We start from the raw sequence: 19,180 nt of genomic DNA, 5'->3' as shown, positions 1-19,180 counted from the left end.
GATACAATTTCATTATGTCGATACCTGCCGCGCAAAGGTAGGCCCAAAAAACGTATTCTCATCAAAACTTGTGGCTGTATCTATGTGACACAGCCTACTCCAATTTTTTTTAGTCGTTAGCACTTCCTGTGCCTATTATCAAAAGATTTAACATACGTTGCAGAACTATTATAATAGTTCTTCATTCACTGATATAACAACATCCTAGGATGCTACTTTGGGCCTCTGTCAATGCTAATTGAATTATGCAAATCATAAATTAGTTATGCTTCTCACTGTGTTGAAGGACAAACGTGAACATTTATTCTCTTCTGGCAATGTGCATAGAATGCATTACATTGCTATTTTTCGGTTGAAAGAGTTCACGATTACCCTGTATAAACGGTGTGTTGAACTTTAGGACTGTATCATTATTAGATATACTAGGGGGGCTCTGCCCCCTGCCGCCTTTGGCGTCCAACCCCCCCCCCCCCCACTTCTTGTTTATTTCGTCCCACTTCATCAGCGTGCTATGGAAAGAGACGTGTGAAAGCACCAGCTTACTGAAGAAGCGAATTTTAATAAAAATAATGATAAAGCAACAAAAAACAAATGAGATTCATCAAGCACCCCAGAAACTGGAGCCCAGATTCAATTCGCTGAATTTTAGTGGGGCCCACACTGGATATATCTCGGGCTACCGATGTGTTGCAAATTTTAGAATGTTAAACAACAAAAATCAATGAGATACATCCAGGGCCCCGAATTAGAACCTATCAACATTCCCATGGAGCTTGGAGCTGACCTGGAAGCTTGTCGAACACACCCCTGTAAAGGGCCACGAAAATTTTTCATTTTTTTCAATTTTGCAACGAATAAAATCCAGGGCCCCACATCCAGTAGCGGGAACACAAGACGCAGATTTTTAGTGGGGAATACAGATTGGATTTATCTCGGTCTTCCGCTGTTGCAAATTGTATAATGTTAAAAAACAAAAAGAATCAGATTCATCCAGAGCCCCAAAATGAAACCTGTAAACATGGGGGCCCCCGACTTGGAAGCTTGTCGGTCATCCCCCACTGCGAGTGCCATGAAAAATTTTCATTTGTATTCGTTTTACAAATGAATAAAAGCTAGGGCCCCCAATCAGTTGCCCGTTGTATTCGCATACTTTTAGTGGGGCCCCAGACTGTCTTTATCTCGGGCATCCGCTGTTGCAAATTCTACAACAGAAAAGAATAAGATTCATCCAGGGCCCCCAAAATGAAACCTGTAAACATGGGGCCCCCGACTTGGAAGCTTGTCGGTCATCCCCCGCTGCGATTGCCATGAAACATTTTCATTTGTATTCGTTTTACCAACGAATAAAATCCAGGACCACCCACGCAACTACCCGTGACCGCATTCGCAAATTTTTTGGAGCCCCCAGACTGGATATATCTTGTGCTTCCGCTATCGCAAATTTTTCAACGTTAAAGCAGCAAGAAAACAATGAGATCCATCAAGGGCCCCTGGAAATGAAAACTTTTAACTCTCCCTTGAAGGTATACGTACAATCCCCCCCGGGTACCCCGACCCTGTGTGTTGGGAGCACTGTTGTTATATGTATATTATACATATACATACCTCTCGGCATGACTCCCCCCCCCCCACACCCCACAAGGGCAGGGCTGACAGGACCAGAACGATTCTTATCACTTTTTGATTTTTCACACTATAAATTAACCACAGAGGGACCCTGAAAAGCTGGTTTGGGGGCTCGCCATCTAAATTCCAGCCTAAGGGCCCTGCTGTAGGATATGGAAGCCTCTCGGTACATGCACATAACATGGTCCCGATGGGTCAAATGGGTCTTAATATGTGCTAGAGTTAAATGAATACTTGACCCAAAATCGTAACCGACTTCCGTAACATAAAAACGTAACAGATTTCCGTCACTCAAAAACTTCACCCACTTCCGTCACTCGGTTGCTTAGCAACAGGCCCTTTTCGAATTTGTGATTTTATATTATAGAGTAGATAAGACGTGACATAGTTTTAGAATTTCAAACTTTCATTAAGAATAGTCTCCCTTAAAGTTTCAGCAGAATAGCACACCGGTTTAAAGCTGTTCAAATCAGTCACTGTATTACTTTGCGAGAGGACATTTAAAACTGCCACATTGATTTCCTTTGGATGTCCTGGATGGTATCCTTTCATCGCCAGCTAACTTTCGAGAACGTCTGTAAGTCTGCTGATACCAAATGTGGTGAATACGGAGCAGGGGCGTATCCAGAAATTTCGTTCGGGGGGGGGACCAAAGTGATAGAACAATGGATTTGGCCATCTTTTTTCCTTTTTTGGGTCATTTTCTCACATTTCGGGGGGGGGGGCACACCCCCAAGTTCCCCCCCCCCTCGCTACGCCCTTGATACGGAGGGTTATCAAGGGCCGTGATTACTTTCTTAGCCAAAAAATTCATATGGGGATTTGCTTTGTCGTGATAAATTCGTGAATTGTTTCTCCATGCTGTTATGTCGCCAGGATGTTGAGAGCAAGCAAATCCATAAGAGACATTGCTTTATTTCCTGTAGATCTTAGTTTCAAAAACCTTTTTGTTCCATCGCCTCCTTCTTGAATTTTTTTCCTCATTGCCCCCGACCTCAAACCAATAGAACCCTATACTAAACCAAAAGATTCTGCCGCTCCCCCCCCCCCCCCCCGGACCATTCAATCACTCCCCTGTGGGTGATATTGCTCACTTTAGGAAACACTGCTGTAGACCATTCTGTAATTTCTCAAACACATAAGCAATGTTAGACGTGTAGGTCCATAGTGCAGAGACCTTATCCGAGTCACATCTTATAGTTTTAACATCACTCATAACAAATAAACCGCGTCAAATTGGTCAAACACCGTGAACATATGGCAGTATAATCTGTTGCACGACTAACATAGTAAGGGAATAGTCGATATGCACTTTTATTATGAGACTAAAGTTAAAATGAGTCCCCGCTTGCCGCGCTACGCTATTCTGAGCTGCACGAAACCGGTTTTATGGAAGGTGGCTATTCAAAATCGATGATTAAAACAGCCCGCGCTTTGCTAGCCACACCTCAAACCCGGTTTTTCCGTGGGTCAAAGCTGCGTAGCGTTGCGGGTGTGGACCCGGCTTCACAAATCGAAGTACCTGCTTTGTATTGGTATCGCAAATTAAATTATTTTGAGCGCTAGGGCCAAATGAACATGGAAAAAGTGATGTCGTCAGTATCTGATTCGTCAGTATGTGCGGGAGAACCGCAACGGTTGGATATCTACTTCCCAGATGAGCTTCGATTTCCCCAAAATTAAGACAACCAACGTTTTAGGGTCTATAACAGAGGTTCTCAAACTTTCTGCTTCACCCCCCCCCCCTTCTTCAGAATTTTTTTTTCCTCGCCTCCCCCCCCCAACTTACGCCAACCCATAGGATCCGATGTTATATATCCGTAGCTTCTACTGTCTCCTGGACTTTTCCATCGCTTCCCCCAGGGGACGATATTGCTACTCTCGGGACATACTAGTCTATAAAAAAGAAACCAACCAGACCAATAAAATTAGTGAACTATGTCTTTGATCTGATAAAATGATGATAGATGGACTTAGCAGAGCCGCGTTTACAAGACGCGGGGCCCGGTGCGAAAATAATTATAAAGCCAGAGGCATATTAATAATTTCGGCTCCCCTTAGCCCTGATTTTGTATATTCTGTGTGTGTGTGTGTGTGTGTGTGTGAGTGTGAGAGAGAGAGAGAGAGAGAGAGAATCCAAAAATTCATACATTGAAAATAACGAAAAATAATTATTGACAGGGATAATTCCATCCCCGAAAATTCAGAATACAAATAAATACAAATACCACGCCACAACAGGCAAATTGCCCAACGAGGTGGCTGACTTAAGAACATCATGGATCCCCGAGCCATTTTTTGGAGGCCCTACCTACTACTGCTACACCACACATGCACCCCGCCCACACCCCCGCGGAACCCCCAACGAATCGGTACATGCGGGAATGTGCGTGTACGTGTAGTGAAACCTGACGTGAAGTTTTGTTGTTTCTCTGTAATGCTTGTTATGTGTAGTGCTGCCATCTGCCACCAGTTTTTCTAACTATGAGTGAAGTGTTATGATTGAATGATTTATCGTTGTAAGACTGTTGCTCTTTGTGGCGAGACTTTTTAACGGGGAGATCGGCTCGCATTTGCGCCTTGAAGTTGGGAACCACAGGAAACCAACTTCAGCCGACCACCACTGTGGGGTTCGAACCCGGATCCTCGCATCGCGAGTCCGTCACTATAACCACTCGACCACCACAGCGGCAAATAATAAAGAATAAATGAAATAAATTATTCCAGAATCCCCCCCCCCCCCATGAAAGTTCAAAGTAAATGAAAGAAATACAGTCGAATCCCGTTTTAACGAATACCATTATAGCGAAAATCTCGTTTTAACGAAAATGTTTCTACAGTCGCAGATAAGTTTACATAAGAACAATACTAATACCTGGAATTCTTTTATAGCGAAATTTCGTTATAACGAAGTGATTTCTACGGTCTCTTGGAGTTCGTTAAAACGGGATTCGACTGTAATTCCAAAACCCATGAAAATTTAGAACAGATGAATGAAATAATTCCAGCAAAACCCATGAAAATTCCAGAATATAGACGTCAGAATATATGAAAGAAATAATTCCAGAACTATTTCTTTCAAGACTAATTGAAAATGCGGATTTCCGGAATTCAAAAAATTCAGCGCAGTGCCGTCATTTCAACTTTTTCCAGGGGGGGGGGGGGGCAAAGAGCATGTACTAAAGGTACGCATATATATAATATATATATATATGTACCATTTGCAGTGTATTTTCAAAAGCCAGCCCCCCCCCCCAAATGACGGGCCCGAAATTCAGTATTTATGAAAGAAATTATTATTACCGTAAGTACGGGACCCCTATCATGCACCCCTAAGGGCGGCTCCGAGACTAAGTTACCTTTAAGATGCTACATCCACCTACGTATGTTTGAGGGGGAAAGGGGGTTCTTTGGTGGAAAAATATCCGCGTATCGAGTTAGTTATTCAGCCAGTGAGTCCCTGCGCCACAGCAATGGGTCCAGATTCCACTTTGCTAGAAGAGATAATGAAGGGATTCTTACAATCAACAACTGGATTAGCTTCGTGACCCATGGAACTGTTTGTTTTGTGGAACAAGTGAAACCACTAACGTAATAAGTGCATTTATAACAGGACTGTAAATGGATTTATACGACTCATCCAGGAAGTTCCTGAGAATCAAATTTGTGACGTGACCCATAGCTCAAAAAACCTTGGCTGTAAGTGGGTTCAGGGTTGGACAGTTTCTTCCGAAGCGAAAAAAACCGCGGAGAAAAGAAATGGGTTCGGAAGAGACTAGTTTTCCTTCAATAATTTATCATATAAGTTAGAATTTATGCTTTAGATATAGCAAACATATATTTTTTTATAACAGTAAGTAAATTTAATTTCACTAATTTAATCATGTATGCTAATTAATAACTGCATCAGTCTTTTGAAGAGTTGGACAGTTTCTTCCGCTTGGAAAAAACTGCCAACCCTGCTTCTTCTAAGCGGAAGAAACCAGTCTTCCTTCCGTATTCATCATATGCACTATAATGTAAGATATGGCAAATACATTTTAACACCTCTAATAAATTTGAATTAGACCTATGAGACAATTTAACCATGCACATGTAAAACGAATTAGAAAAATCATATCGGTCCTTTGACCAAGATCACATATTTAGCTGAAGCTTTTCATTCAGCCCTAGGAAAATTTCATTGAAAGTATAAAAATCCATTCATCTAATTTCAATCTAATTGACAAAATTATTTTTAACTTTTTTACGTAACAAAACGATTAAACATTATTCATTTACTAAATGGCACTGATCTCTTCCGTACTACTGGAAAATGAAAATTTCATCTTTTTTTTAAAGGTCATTAGAAAATAGATTATTATTACAAATAATAATTACAAAATATCAGAAAATAATATGAAAATCCTCATTTTCTCCTCACTGCAGTGCCACATTGAAAAACGAAAATGTTTTTAGCAGTTGTATGCTGTAATCGATTTCTCAGCTTAGAATGAATGAATGCGAAAGACTTCTTTTGAGTTCAGCAGAACTTGAAAGGGTGCTTAAAAGCATTTTGACTTATCTACCAAGTTCATCAGGTATGTCGTTGCCAAGATTAGGAAGTTCCTTCGGAGTAGGAAAAAGCTATGGAAAAACAGCAGCAAACCTTCCACTGTTGTGGAAGAAATGGAAGGAACTGATTTCTAAAAAATTACTTCCTTTCATACTCATGCAATCATAAGCTTAATTTACTGCTTTTACAGGAGGATTTTATCAACTGTAACGTAGTATCAGTTTTGAAAGATTTTACTAGTTGTATATTTGAATGAGAAGTCCTTTATTTATTTATGAACTTCAAATTACTTTTATTGACAAGAAATATAACCATTTTAAAATTAATTGTTCACTTTTATCAGTTCAGTGCAACATGATGTAACAAAACCTTTTTTTTGTTATGACAGTCATTAGGCTGCTCCAAATTCGAGTGGGTGAATCCAAAAACATATAAAATAAAATAACTTGGAAGCATTTCAACACAATCAGTTTTTTGAGAATTTCAGTAATTTAACACATTCTTTCTTACCATAATACTATATTAAATTTTGAATGGTATGACTGAAGTTTTGCACTTGCAGTTTAAAAAAATCACTAGTTACTATACTTTATTGCCACAAGTCCTGTTCAGAATTTAATCTTTCATACTAATATTCAGTATCGATAAGACAGGGAAACAAATGATAGGGAAGAATAGTCTCTTCATTTCTTAATTTTATGACTTTCAAACAAGGCATCAAGTCAGCATTTTGTAAAAAGCTTCATTCATTCGTGATAATAATCAGCACTATTTGCACAATCTCTCTGTAGCTGATATATTGAGTGCAATTAATGCAATTTAAAATTTCAAATTATGTCAAGTATGCTTCTATCCTCCTCATGGAGACTCACAATGATGAAAAAACATTACGATTAAAAAATGTTTCTAAGCATTTCAATTAGCTGTTATATCTGATGCCTCCCACAGCAGCTTTGGTCTTATTGCATAGGGAATGCCTGTCGATCATACACAAGTATGATGATTCCTAATGCACATTCTTTCAGCTTCTTCCATTTCTTCCGGTTTTTTCCAGTTTCTTTCACTGTCCAATAGGTTTCTTCCGGAAGAAACCCAACCCTGAGTGGGTTTGTTTGACTCTTCTTGGAAGCATGGATTTGTACGACCCATCTCAGAAGCCCCTTCGAATAAATTTTACGTCGTCACTTATAGCTAAAAAACCCTTGGCTGTAAGTGTGTTCATGTAACCGTTCTCGGAAGCCCCTGTGAATCAAAATTGGTTCGGAACCCATAGCTCGTGAGCTCGCGGCTGTTAGTCGATTTGAACTACTTATCTCGGAAGCTCATGTTGGGTCGCGACCCATAGGTTAGGAACCCTTGAGATAATTCTTATCCAAATGAAGTACCGTTGAAGGATAATTATGCTAAAAGCAAAGACAGCTCGTATGCTATGGTTAGCGTATTTTTAGGACTTGAAATCCTCTTAGACATTCTTTGAAGAGCTGTTCTACAGCCTGTTCTTCTCGAATCGCTCTCAGAGAGCTGTTAACTGAACGTACCAACATAAAATAAGTAGATGAATACTAGCTATAAAACGACCAGTACTAAGAATACTTGGAATTTATGTGCAGATGTGCTTATACGTTCAGTTACAAACAACACTGGTGATGAAAGAATTGCCGAAAGGGATGACGGATTAATGAAATAAGGAAAAAATGCTGAACATTTCGATGAAATATTAGAGTTTGTAGGTGAAGGAATGAGACAAACGTCATTTGAAGAGTTTCCGCATTTAACTACCCAATTAATTTACCCGTTAAAAGGAGAGAAGAGGCCATCTTCTTTTTACTTTCTTTGGCCGTCATTATTTTTTATTCTACTTTCATCCGCATCTTTATGTATTTATTCACGTGACTGTGAGTCCAAGTTCGATAAAAATTTCCGCTCTGGTCCATAAATTATTCTCGGTTGGAGTTTGTCGCCTCCGAACTCTGGCGATCTATTAATGACAGTTTTATTTGTGGAATACGTGATGCTAATTGTAAATAGGCTTTTCCCTTTCTTTAGGATGGTCTTCATTTTAAATGTTTGTACCTGATTAATCCCTTTTCATTAACCTCCTCTACCTACTCTTTCTTAATGGCTTTTTGTTTTTTGTTTCTCTGCCCTTTCTCTCTCTTGCGGTTTTGTAAATAGATGGCTTTTTAAATATGCGGTCACTGGTCAGTAGTCAATGCATGTGTGTCTCTCTTTCTCTACCTTGTTGAATTACGTAACATTATCACAACTGCTGTAGACAATGATGTGTTTGTTTATAAAGAAAGAAAGTACTGGCAAAATTAGGAACATCACTGGACATCATGGTTCCTAAAGTTGTAGCTGTCCGAGAAGATATCTGTCCATAATATACAGGGAGTCTATTCTTATCGTTGTTCAATGGCTATTTCCTGAACCGTGGTTTTAGAGGCAACTTTCGATTAGAAAAAAAATGTTTCAAATGATATCGCCCATCAGCTTAAATGCCGTTCAAATGAAATTTTTTAAATAAAATAGTTACAAAATTTAAATTTTCATATGATTATCCGTCTTCTAACTTCCAATTAGAAAGTTGTTGTCCTGTCTCTCCTGAGACCAACAAAAAAAATTCCATGTTTCTAAGTGCAATATCCGCTGAAATATTTGAATTCAAAAAAGTAGAGGAAAAAGGGAAAGAATATCAAAAATTAACGGTCAACGCGCTCCTTTCCCTCATTTATGCTCTTCTTTTACCTTTTTTTTCACTTTTATTTTTGAATTCAAATATCTAAGCTAATATTGCACTTAGAAACATGAAAATTTTCTTGTTGGCTTCAGGAAAGACAGGGCAACAACTTTCTAATTGGAAGTTAGAAGACGGAGGATCATATGAAAATTTTAAAAAAATTTGTAACTTTTTTATTAATTTTTTTTTCATTTGAAAGCCATTTAAGCTGATGGGTGACATCATTTGAAACATTTTTTTTTCTAATTTAAAGTTGTCTCTAAAATCAACTATTCAGGAAATAGCCATGGGACAACAATAAGAGTGGACATCCTGTATAATGGACGGCTAGTTACAAAGCTGTAATTTTGTAGTGTCTCACTTGCATAGGCGTATGCAGAATTTTCTTCAGAACACTATAATCTTGGCTCAAAAGGGGGGGGGGGGTTAGAACCAAAAAGTATGTATGGATCAAAACTGAGGTGGCGAATGACAAATTTGAAGGAATGCAGAGATCTGAGACGATGAATAAGACATTTCGGGTGGTGACAAGTTCAGTAGCAGCGTTGCCAAACACGTCAATCTCTTCTCCTGCATGACAATCCCGGTACCGACCTTCTACAGTTCCTTTCTGGCATGCAGGATCCATGGCCTAACGTGTCTGCTACAATATTTTCAGCCCCCACCCCCCTTCTTCATCAATTGGTGCGGTGTAGTTGGAAACAGGGCTCATCCCTTTACGCTAATTTTTTTTTCATTCGTACGTGGTCCATCTGCGGTTTTCTTTGGTGAAGGGAAGACGTTGAGATCTCTGAAGTGCATTAGTCCTTTATAATCGGCATAGCATAAATCACTGAACCGCCTTTAAAATCCCATATCTTTTTTTATGAAGTAAGCTTTCTTTCGATTTTCAGCATGTGCGAAGTAAGAGAGGTAGGAAACATGTTGAGAATCCAGCTTTGTACAAGATATCTGTGCTTGTCATTCCTAAAATAAAAGGCTCTCAAGAAGGCGAGATATCTCGTTAATACCAGTTAGAGGGTTAAGTAACGGTGTTCTGGTGGGTCATTGCACCCCTTCGTCCAGCTGGGTGGAAATTTGAGCCAATATATATATGACTTCGATAAAAACGGCGTAGGTTACTGTTGAACAATCTTCAACGCTAATTACTATTTATTTTTTTTCAGTTTGCCTTAAGTACTTGTTCTTTTCCAGTACTGAGTATCTATCTACCGGGTGATTCTGATGGTTTCGTTTAAGGGAGGATAGAGCGCACGAAAGCTACCACTTTCTGTAAGAAATGCATGTAGGGTTACAGACGTTCCCCTGTTCGATGTCAATTGAAGCGTCCTCCTACGTTTTAGAAAAAATTTTACTTTTTGCCCTTCTTTTCAGGTTTCCGGAATTCTTTTTTTTTTTTTTCTGGGAATTTTTTTGTTTCATTCTGAAACATATATCTATTTTTTTTTCACACGCATTTTTACACACTTTCACCAATCACTGTTGGAATGCTCAGATGAAGTAGGGGTTTACCTCTTCCATAAAATAACGAATAAAATAGGATGCAAACAACACTCAGTGTTTTGATTACTATGGAGAAATCGCGTCGGGCAAAAAAAAGCAACGCTCCGGAAAGAAAAAAAATCTTCTGAGGGTAGAAAACCTCTCACCCTGCTCCAGGTAAAATAACAAAACTAATCAGACTGTGTCAACAATTCATGAAAAGCGGGGGGAGAGGGATTAGGTATTTGTTTTTTTCTTTCCTTTTTTTAGCGGTTCTGGCTGGAGAAAATTATTATGGTGGCAGATATTTTGTCGGTGTAGTGGCGCCATCTGTTGAGAAATTGGGGAAAGTGACGTTACCGAGAATGCGCGCGCAGCGTCCTTCTTTCTCAGTTTTCGAACCTGGTAACCCTAAATATATAGATAGATAGATAGAACCGCTCACAGCCCCGGACTGATGCAAAGCACCTTACTTCCGTTACCACCTCAAAAGAGGCAGAGTTGTGTCGGAAAAGTTAGCAAAGATTTATAGTGGTGGCTCCCCTTGCCCCGTGCTCGCAAGTTTCGAATTACTCGCGTCGTTCTCCCCATGAAGACAGCCATCAATTCAATGCAACATATAAGCCATTTGACAAAAATGGGTGACTGAATTCAATGTCTAGGGAGAAAAATTGCACGTGCGCCCAGTGGCACATAAGGACCGGAGGTCACAGCCTGGGATTTCGAAAGAAGTGTGGAAAAGACTTGTGGGCAAGAAAGAAGAAAAGGAAGCTGGCATGTTGAAGTGGGAGAGATTTGAGAATGGTCTAAATACACAATGCATACAAATTACATATATACAGCGCCTCGACTGTGACGGGAAGCGAAGAAACAAAGCCTCCGTCCACAGCGCTGAGCAGTTCTGCTCGCCCTTCCCCTTACAGAACATGAAATATATACACACACAGAATACACACAGAGCCCGCATTGCGGCGAGAACAATCGAGCAGAGTCTCCGTTGACAGTGCTGGGCATTCACATTTGAATTACATGCATACATTATTTCTTTACAAAAATTTCCCTTTTTTGTACTATTGGGAATGCACATAAACATTACTATGAAGATAGTATTGGGTACAAATATCACCATGAGCTCATACAAACATTCAAGGTTACAAAATTACTATCATACTATAAAAGTGCGGCGGAAACAATCAAACACAGCCCCCGTTCACAGTGCTGGGTGGCAGCGATCATATTTGAATTACCCACATATATTTACATAATGTATTTATATAATATACGCTATTTACATAATATAAATTTCTCTTTTTATATAATTGTTGATACACATAAACATTACTATGCACGACACATATATTGGAAAAAAATGCCATGATGAGCTCATACAAATATTCAAGGCCACTAAACCACCATCATACTATGAAATTGTATATACAAAAACATTCATAAATTATACAGGGTGTATTACTTAAATATTATGGTTTAGGAGTCTAAGTGCGCCCCTCTTTGTTGAATCTGCATCTGTTTCAGAGTCTACTTCCGAATCACTAATGGATTGTTCACTGTTCCCAGTTATTATCAAAATAGTTTCTTTATTATTCATCAAATAGCCCAAGACTTGTTGTAGTTTTCTCGTTGCAGATCTTTGTAAAATAATTTTCCGTTTCCACAAGATCTCTCGTCCGTTCGGCGGCGCCTCTAAATGGTATCCCTTTGTGTACTGACACTGTGTCACATAGTGTATCACGCTTCCCGGATGGCTGCATCTACACGTGCTGGTTTGGCTGATTTTGAACCTTTGCATGTATTCACCGAATAGACCGTGTTCTGTGAGGAACATTACTATTTCTCTCGGCATGACTTTTTCCATTTTACCCACTTTTGGTATTACGTCGAAGACTTTTCTTCCAGTTGTGCATATTTGCCAAACCCTAAATATATGGACTCTTGTGTGCTGTTACGCCCATTATATTGCCATAAAAGAAATATTTGTTTTTTGTTTGTTGTATTAACTCTTAAAGTCTGTACCACGAGTTCAGAATGAACCTATAGTTATAGCTCTCCGAGAGACCGTTTATGCCTTTGGGGGAAGAGTACAAACTATCTCGTGGTGATCTCTGTGGACTGTCAGCAGTCATGTCTGTCCTTGCTTATAGCGTAAAAACATTTTTGTGAACTTCAATTATTTTTTTCCAGGATGTCATCTGGTGACAACAGTGCAGTCAAGGTATAAAACGGAACCTTACATCAACTGTGCATCGGGGAACATGCAAATACCTCCACCACCTCCACACCCGCCACCTCCACCACCACCTCCCCCGCTTTCGACTGCGGGGTTGCTGCCGTTGCATCACCAACCTCATCCTCACCATCACCACCACCATCAGTTTATTTTGCAAATGTTGGACATGACTGATTGCCACGGACTTGAAGATACGGGACTCAAGATAATCGTCAAGTGTTCACCCCAACTCACCCATTTGTATCTGAGAAGATGCATACAGATCACTGATTCGGGAATTAAAGCTGTTGCCAGTTACTGCATTGCACTAAGAGAACTGAGGTTAGTATGACAAAAATGTAAAATAAATATCTGACGCATTCGTGAATGCACACTCACTGTAAAAAAAACTTGCTCCAAGAAGAAATGGTCACGGTATGGGTAATGTTCATATGAGTACAGTAAGTGATTACAGTTTCAGAGTAAAATTATACCTTACTGCGGAAAACTTAACAGATAAAAAGAGTCTCTAGTAACCTGTTGGGCTACCTTTGGACAGGTGGGCATATCTTGTAGCATATTTATCCACATATCTCTAGATTGTGCTTATAGGCTATCGAAGTTGGCATCTCACGTGTTCTATCGGCAATAAATGTAGAGACCGACCAGGCCACACACAAGAAAATGTGACAACCTCACGGATACATGCTTATGAAACATTTGCTGTATCCTGCTGGAAACTGCCTCCAGGGAACACCGCCATGATAGTCATCGTGTGGCTGTGGGATGTCCTTAATATGTCGCTGCTCTCTCATTGTCCTTTCTGATCTACTCCTAAAGTTCAACAAGCTGTCGTATGGGATAGCTTTTCAGACCCTCACACCAGCAGTGCAGTCAATATGGCACTTTACAGCGAAGGCGAGATTGTGGCGCTAGCCATACGGCGGCCTCCAGAAAACGCGAACACGGCCGTCGTGGATACTGAAACTGAACTTTTATTTGTCTCTGGAGATAGCCCAGTTCCATTCTATAGTGGTCCAGTTTTGTCGTGAATGCCACCACAGTAAACACAATGACGAGATGGATGGCTGCCAAAGGTAGTACAATGATACCTCGGCTAAGGGAAATGATTGGTTTTTCAATCACGTTCAATTTAGCCCACATCTTCGTAAGCCGCAACGAGATTTCCCATAGGTTTTTATAGGAAAATCGCATGATTCGTTACAGGTTCTGCCCAAAATTTAAAGATAAGTTTTTAATACACCGAAAAACGATAAAAAAGACAAAAACTGATTGAAGGCTAAAATGAATGGCTTCAAAATTGGATAAATGAGATGAGAGATAGTAAATATCTTTTTATATTTTATACTAATCCATGCGCACGCACAACCAAAACCAGCTAAGGCTCGTGTTGACACAACCTAATCGAGTTCATTGCTGTCCCCATTCATTTGTGATTTGGCCAGCTCATTCCTGTGTCTGATACATGGAGATAGATAAGATATTCTCCTAGAATATCCAGACCGTTCAGTTTGATACTCAGTCTTGCACAGAAAGTGTGCTGTGAAATCATAAGCTAATTTTTTTAATTCATTTTGTATTAGCTGAATCGTTTATTTTACATGGAATAATTCAAAAACGTTCCGAAAGAGACGTGTAGGTACATCTGGAGAAAAAGATTCTGAGGCATACATGAATTTATCCTACTTGAGTGTGACAGTAATTCTGATGATTGGCTTAAAATTCAGCTCACGACGCAACTGTTTTATGCTAGTACTGGCATCCATATCAACGAAAATATTCGTTAGCCGAAAAATTCATAAGCCGAGGTATCACTGTTCACACAATAGACGGCGCGAGACGAAATGTCCTCCATTCAAGAGCTTAGAAATGATGCTGGCAGAAAATGGGACCTGTAACGATGCTGGCGCTTGTCTCTGACGCCAGACAATGACCCAAACAGTTAGAATTATTCTTGCTTGTCGGAAAAGCAGATTGTTCTCTCTACAGCTGCTCTGTCGAGGGCAACCTGAGCCTGGTCACTGCGTGTACCGCTCATTCAACCACTGGTACAAACATCTCCTGAAACAATCCGGTCGGAACGGCCTTGGTGCCAGGTAATCAATCCTTCAGTACAAATTCCAGTTTTTCTCCTACTAATCAGTAATCCGGCCTCTTTGAAGCTCTGTTAAGTCTCTTTTATTACGCTGTAGAAGCATGTATAGATTGGTCAAATAACCCTCCAAACAGGTAAAATAAAGTTTGAGTCTTTCAAGAGTACAACCGTCTTGGTCAACGCTGGCTGAATGCAAGTTTTGCTACAAAACCACGATCCTCTCTCTTAGTGAGTGACTTGTTTTGACATCGAGGGTACAGTATACAGTTGACTTTTTGATACAATATTGAGACAGTAAATGGAAACAACCTTTCTCACTATTGTTATAGTATTGGTTTTAAAAAGATTTAAGAAATTATCTTCCATTAACTTACAGACTTACACCTTTACCTTGAACCTAAGGAAAGTTTCTCCAACAAAAGAATTGAAAACACATTCTCCTTCGATATTTCTGAGTTCCACACAAGTCTGAAAGTATTATTTTCACGGTCGGGTTATGAAATTTAAATTTCAATTATTTATTGATTTCATCTTGTTTATCACAAGCTCGAATATATATCTCTCTCTTTATCAAAAAAATATTGCAGGTTTAAAAAATATATTTAAAGCTTTTTAATGTACTTGATGAAAATTCAATAATTTCATAAAATTTGATCTTTTTCTTTTTTTTTTCAAATCTGTGCTAAGATAATATCGCATTGCCTTGAAATATATGCCACGCACTTACATTTTTTGGAACATTTTAAATTTTGCATCAAGAATATAACTGGAAGTTTAAACAATTTAGATGCACAAAATTGTGCCAGACCTTACAGAAATTGAAAAACCCATGAAACTAATTTGGTATCAGACCCACAATTTTAAATTTATTTCTAGCTCTGTATATGTAATGTGTTATTTATACTGGTACTGAAATTTATAATTAATTTTTGAATATTAATCACAAATCAGTGGCACCAACTTAGAAATTAATAAATAGAAAGAAAAACCTGGAAAATTCTTATTTACCATATTAATACCATATAAATAAAAAGTTACACCCAATGGGAATAGCTTGAATTATCGGAATGAATTATGCATGATAATTACGTATGTAACTATGTGAACAATATCGATTAATTTAAAGTTTTCCTACAATGGCTTCACAGTGAAGGATTATTGCATATTATAGAAATGCAAATACAACGCCACAACAGGCAAAATGCCCAACGAGGTGGCTGAGAAAACGATGCCCATAACAAATATGGATGTCATATATTTCAAAGATACAGCAACCCAATTAAAAATGCAATTACAAACAATATATATATACAATGAAATATTATACAATGCCCATAAAGAATACTTATGGTTGTCTTATGGTCACTTACACCGCGTGTGAAATCTAAATTTGCAAGCAAAGTTTTTTAGATTGTTGCTATTATGATTGAAAACTTAGTACGGTCATTGACACATAATTTATTCTGTTCAATAATATATTTCTCAGTTTTTTTTTTATTCTTTCCCATTTGATAGCTATCGGTATACTCACCCACACTTTTTTGTTTCAGTATCAGTGATTGTGTACTAGTGACTGACTTTGGAATGTATGAACTCGCCAAACTCCGTGCCAATCTCCGGTACCTCAGCGTAGCAAAATGCGACCAGATTTCAGACGCCGGAATCAAACAAATCGCACGTCATTGCTATAAGCTACGATATCTGAACGTCAGAGGTTGCGAAGCTGTTTCCGATCAGAGCATAGAAGTGCTGGCAAGGAACTGTCCCCGCTTGAGAGCCGTGGATATTGGTAAATGTGATGTGACAGACAACGGTCTTCGACTTCTTTCAGAGCATTGCCCTAATCTGAAAAAGTTGAGTGTCAAATCGTGCGACCTAATCAGTGATCGAGGAATACAGTCCATTTCCTTCTATTGCAGAGGACTGCAACAATTAAATATCCAAGACTGCAATATAACTATCGAAGGATACAGGACAGTAAAAAAATATTGTAAACGTTGCATTATTGAACACACTAATCCTGGATTTCATTGATTGTTTTTGGTTCCTTTGTCAGAAAAGTTATATTATATCAATGTTATCATCAGCTTTAAAGCCTCGCCAAGTATTTGTTTGATTTTTTTTTAAATCCGCAGTATCTTATGAACCATTTGCATGCTTGATCGACCAGTTGAAATCTATCTTAATTTTCGTGGGGTTAAAACAGTTAGCCTGAATATTTTCCTGGAAACAGCGGTATTTTCATTATTCTTTTAATGTAAAAATGCTTTAATTCTCATTTCAAGTTTCAGAGATACTTAATAAGAAATATATTTTTGCATTTTGAAGTAAACTTCTCTTTAGCTATCACATAATTTCAAGTTTTTACCAGAGAAATTTTGACATCTTTCTATCAAAGTTGATATTTTAAAGAGCAGTAAATAGTTAATTCTGTCCTATTCAAAGAAAAAATGACATTCTGATAGATCTTGTAATATCTGAATCCAAATAAGCATAGTTTTTAATTTAAAAAAATCTTAGAAACTGAAAAAAAAAATTCTCTATTGAATCTAATAGTCTATGTGAAACATGCTTAATTTTATCATGAAGTGTAATTTTTCTGCTCATATTGTGTTTTAAACACAGCTGTGTCTACTCATGAAGTCCCAATGCTCATTTGCCAAGCTGTAATATTTAGTTCTACGGAAAAGCATAAAATAAAACTAAATACTGTCCTGTAAACACTGTAAATATAAAGTATTTATGATTGATATAAAATTGTACATAAAACTTGTTACAAAATGTGTTGAAATTTGTAATTTTTCTAATAAAAACATTTTTTTTCTTCCGTTTATATGTGCTCTTTGAAATTGAATTTCTAACATGATTTCTGTCATAAAATCGTTTTCGTTCTGCGACTGTAATGTAAAAGTTCAAGTTGTACACACATGCACACATTTCAGGAATGATTTCCATTGGGTATCCTATTCTTATGTATTGAAAAATTTAATTTTTAAAATACATTAAAACCTTTCTATAACGATACTGTAGGGACCTAAGAAACTATTGTTATAGACAGTTACCGTCGTACACAGGTTTCATTGCATGTCGTAACAGCTGTGGAAAAGCTCGACAATAACCTACTTTTATAATGCAAAATACGCAGTTCAACAATTAAATAATGAGACTGGAGTTATAGAACAAAAAATAACCAAAGGACAACAAATCTGCGCGTGGTTTTTATATGAAATATATTATTCTTTGTGCATCTGTGTATACGGATGATATAATGATCTACTAATGACTGAAACGACCACTATAAATCATCTTGAGGTATAAACCGATGACTCCGTGTGTTACCGCCGTTTGGATGTTTTCAACAACGTCCAGGAAGTACTGTTTCAAGAGTAACTTCAGTTTTGGAACAGAAAATAATCACATGGAGTCAAAACTATGGGAAGGGGTTATTGAACACATAATATATTTTTTAAACAAAAACTGCTGCGTAACTACTGCTCTGAGCGAATGCATTATCTAAAGCATAGTTTTCCAACCTTTTTTGTCCCATCGCCCCCCTTCTTCAGAAAGTTTTTTCTCCCATCGTCCGCCAACGCAATCCAACCCATAGAATCCTATGTTATACTCGTAGCTTCTACCGCCCCCCTGGAACATTCCATCGCCCCCCGGGGGCGTTAACGCCCACGTTGGGAATCACTGATCTAAAGAAACCAACTGACAGGCTTTGAGTATAATTGCGTTGGACACTGAGTATCCTTTTCCATAAGCGTTTCAGAATCCTCAAACAAAAAATTGTAGTGACAGTTGGTCACGTCTCTGTTAACTCTGAATTCGTCTGCTTCACAGTAAATTGATGATCCTTTTGCTTTCTTTGGGTGTTCTTTTTAAAGTTCCTCATTAGGAACATTAATTGGGGGCCAGGCCCCTAACCCTCTTCAATTGCCTCAACACCACTTTTGAATCCTCCGCACCACTTAAACGCTGTATTTGTACACGGAATAGTCATTTACCCTGTAAACTTATCTGATCTACCCCACTGCCTCAATAGCATTTTATCCAAGTTTAAAGCAGAATTCAATGCTCACTTTTGTTCCATGCTGATTATATAACATTCTCTCACTAACCGCATGGAAAAACTGTGCATTTCCTTTTTATGTTTTGCACATTTTATAATGTTGCCGGATAATAGATGAACGTTGGCTGCATGCATGACACGAGTTGCTTCATATAGTTATAGTATTTTATCAAATACTTATTATTCACCGACATAAGGTATTACAGAATTTTACATAAAAATGAAGCATGATATTATTTAGAAATACGCTTTCCGATTCATTCAACCACTTCGTTGGGTGATTTTCCCTCACATTATCTTTGTGTTTGTGTATTCCTATCTGAGAACTTATAATCCTTATTTATGATTCTGAAACATTAAAAGTG

The 19,180-nt window shown here is 38.4% G+C and overlaps 1 protein-coding gene across 3 annotated transcripts in view; it reads left to right on the top strand.

The window, feature by feature from the left end:
• The window catches only part of LOC149073484 (uncharacterized), a 90,730-nt gene extending 73,160 nt beyond the window's left edge, over positions 1-17,570 (top strand). For all 3 annotated transcript variants that reach the window (XM_089246486.1, XM_089246484.1, XM_089246485.1), the window contains exons 4-5: positions 12,603-12,969; positions 16,294-17,570. In XM_089246486.1, coding sequence (XP_089102612.1) covers positions 12,603-12,969; positions 16,294-16,777 — 851 coding nt within the window. In that variant the 3' untranslated portion in view covers positions 16,778-17,570. The remainder of the gene's footprint in view (positions 1-12,602; positions 12,970-16,293) is intronic.
• Positions 17,571-19,180: the final 1,610 nt, after the last annotated feature.

The sequence above is a fragment of the Pholcus phalangioides genome, unplaced genomic scaffold (genome assembly GCF_987345545.1).
Source record: "Pholcus phalangioides strain wild (caught in Gottingen) unplaced genomic scaffold, Ppha-v1.0 ptg000017l_1, whole genome shotgun sequence".
In the NCBI taxonomy this organism is placed as follows: Eukaryota; Metazoa; Arthropoda; class Arachnida; order Araneae; family Pholcidae; genus Pholcus; species Pholcus phalangioides.
The sequence above is the reverse complement of the archived record's forward strand: the minus strand, read 5'-3'. Positions and strand labels throughout refer to the sequence as shown.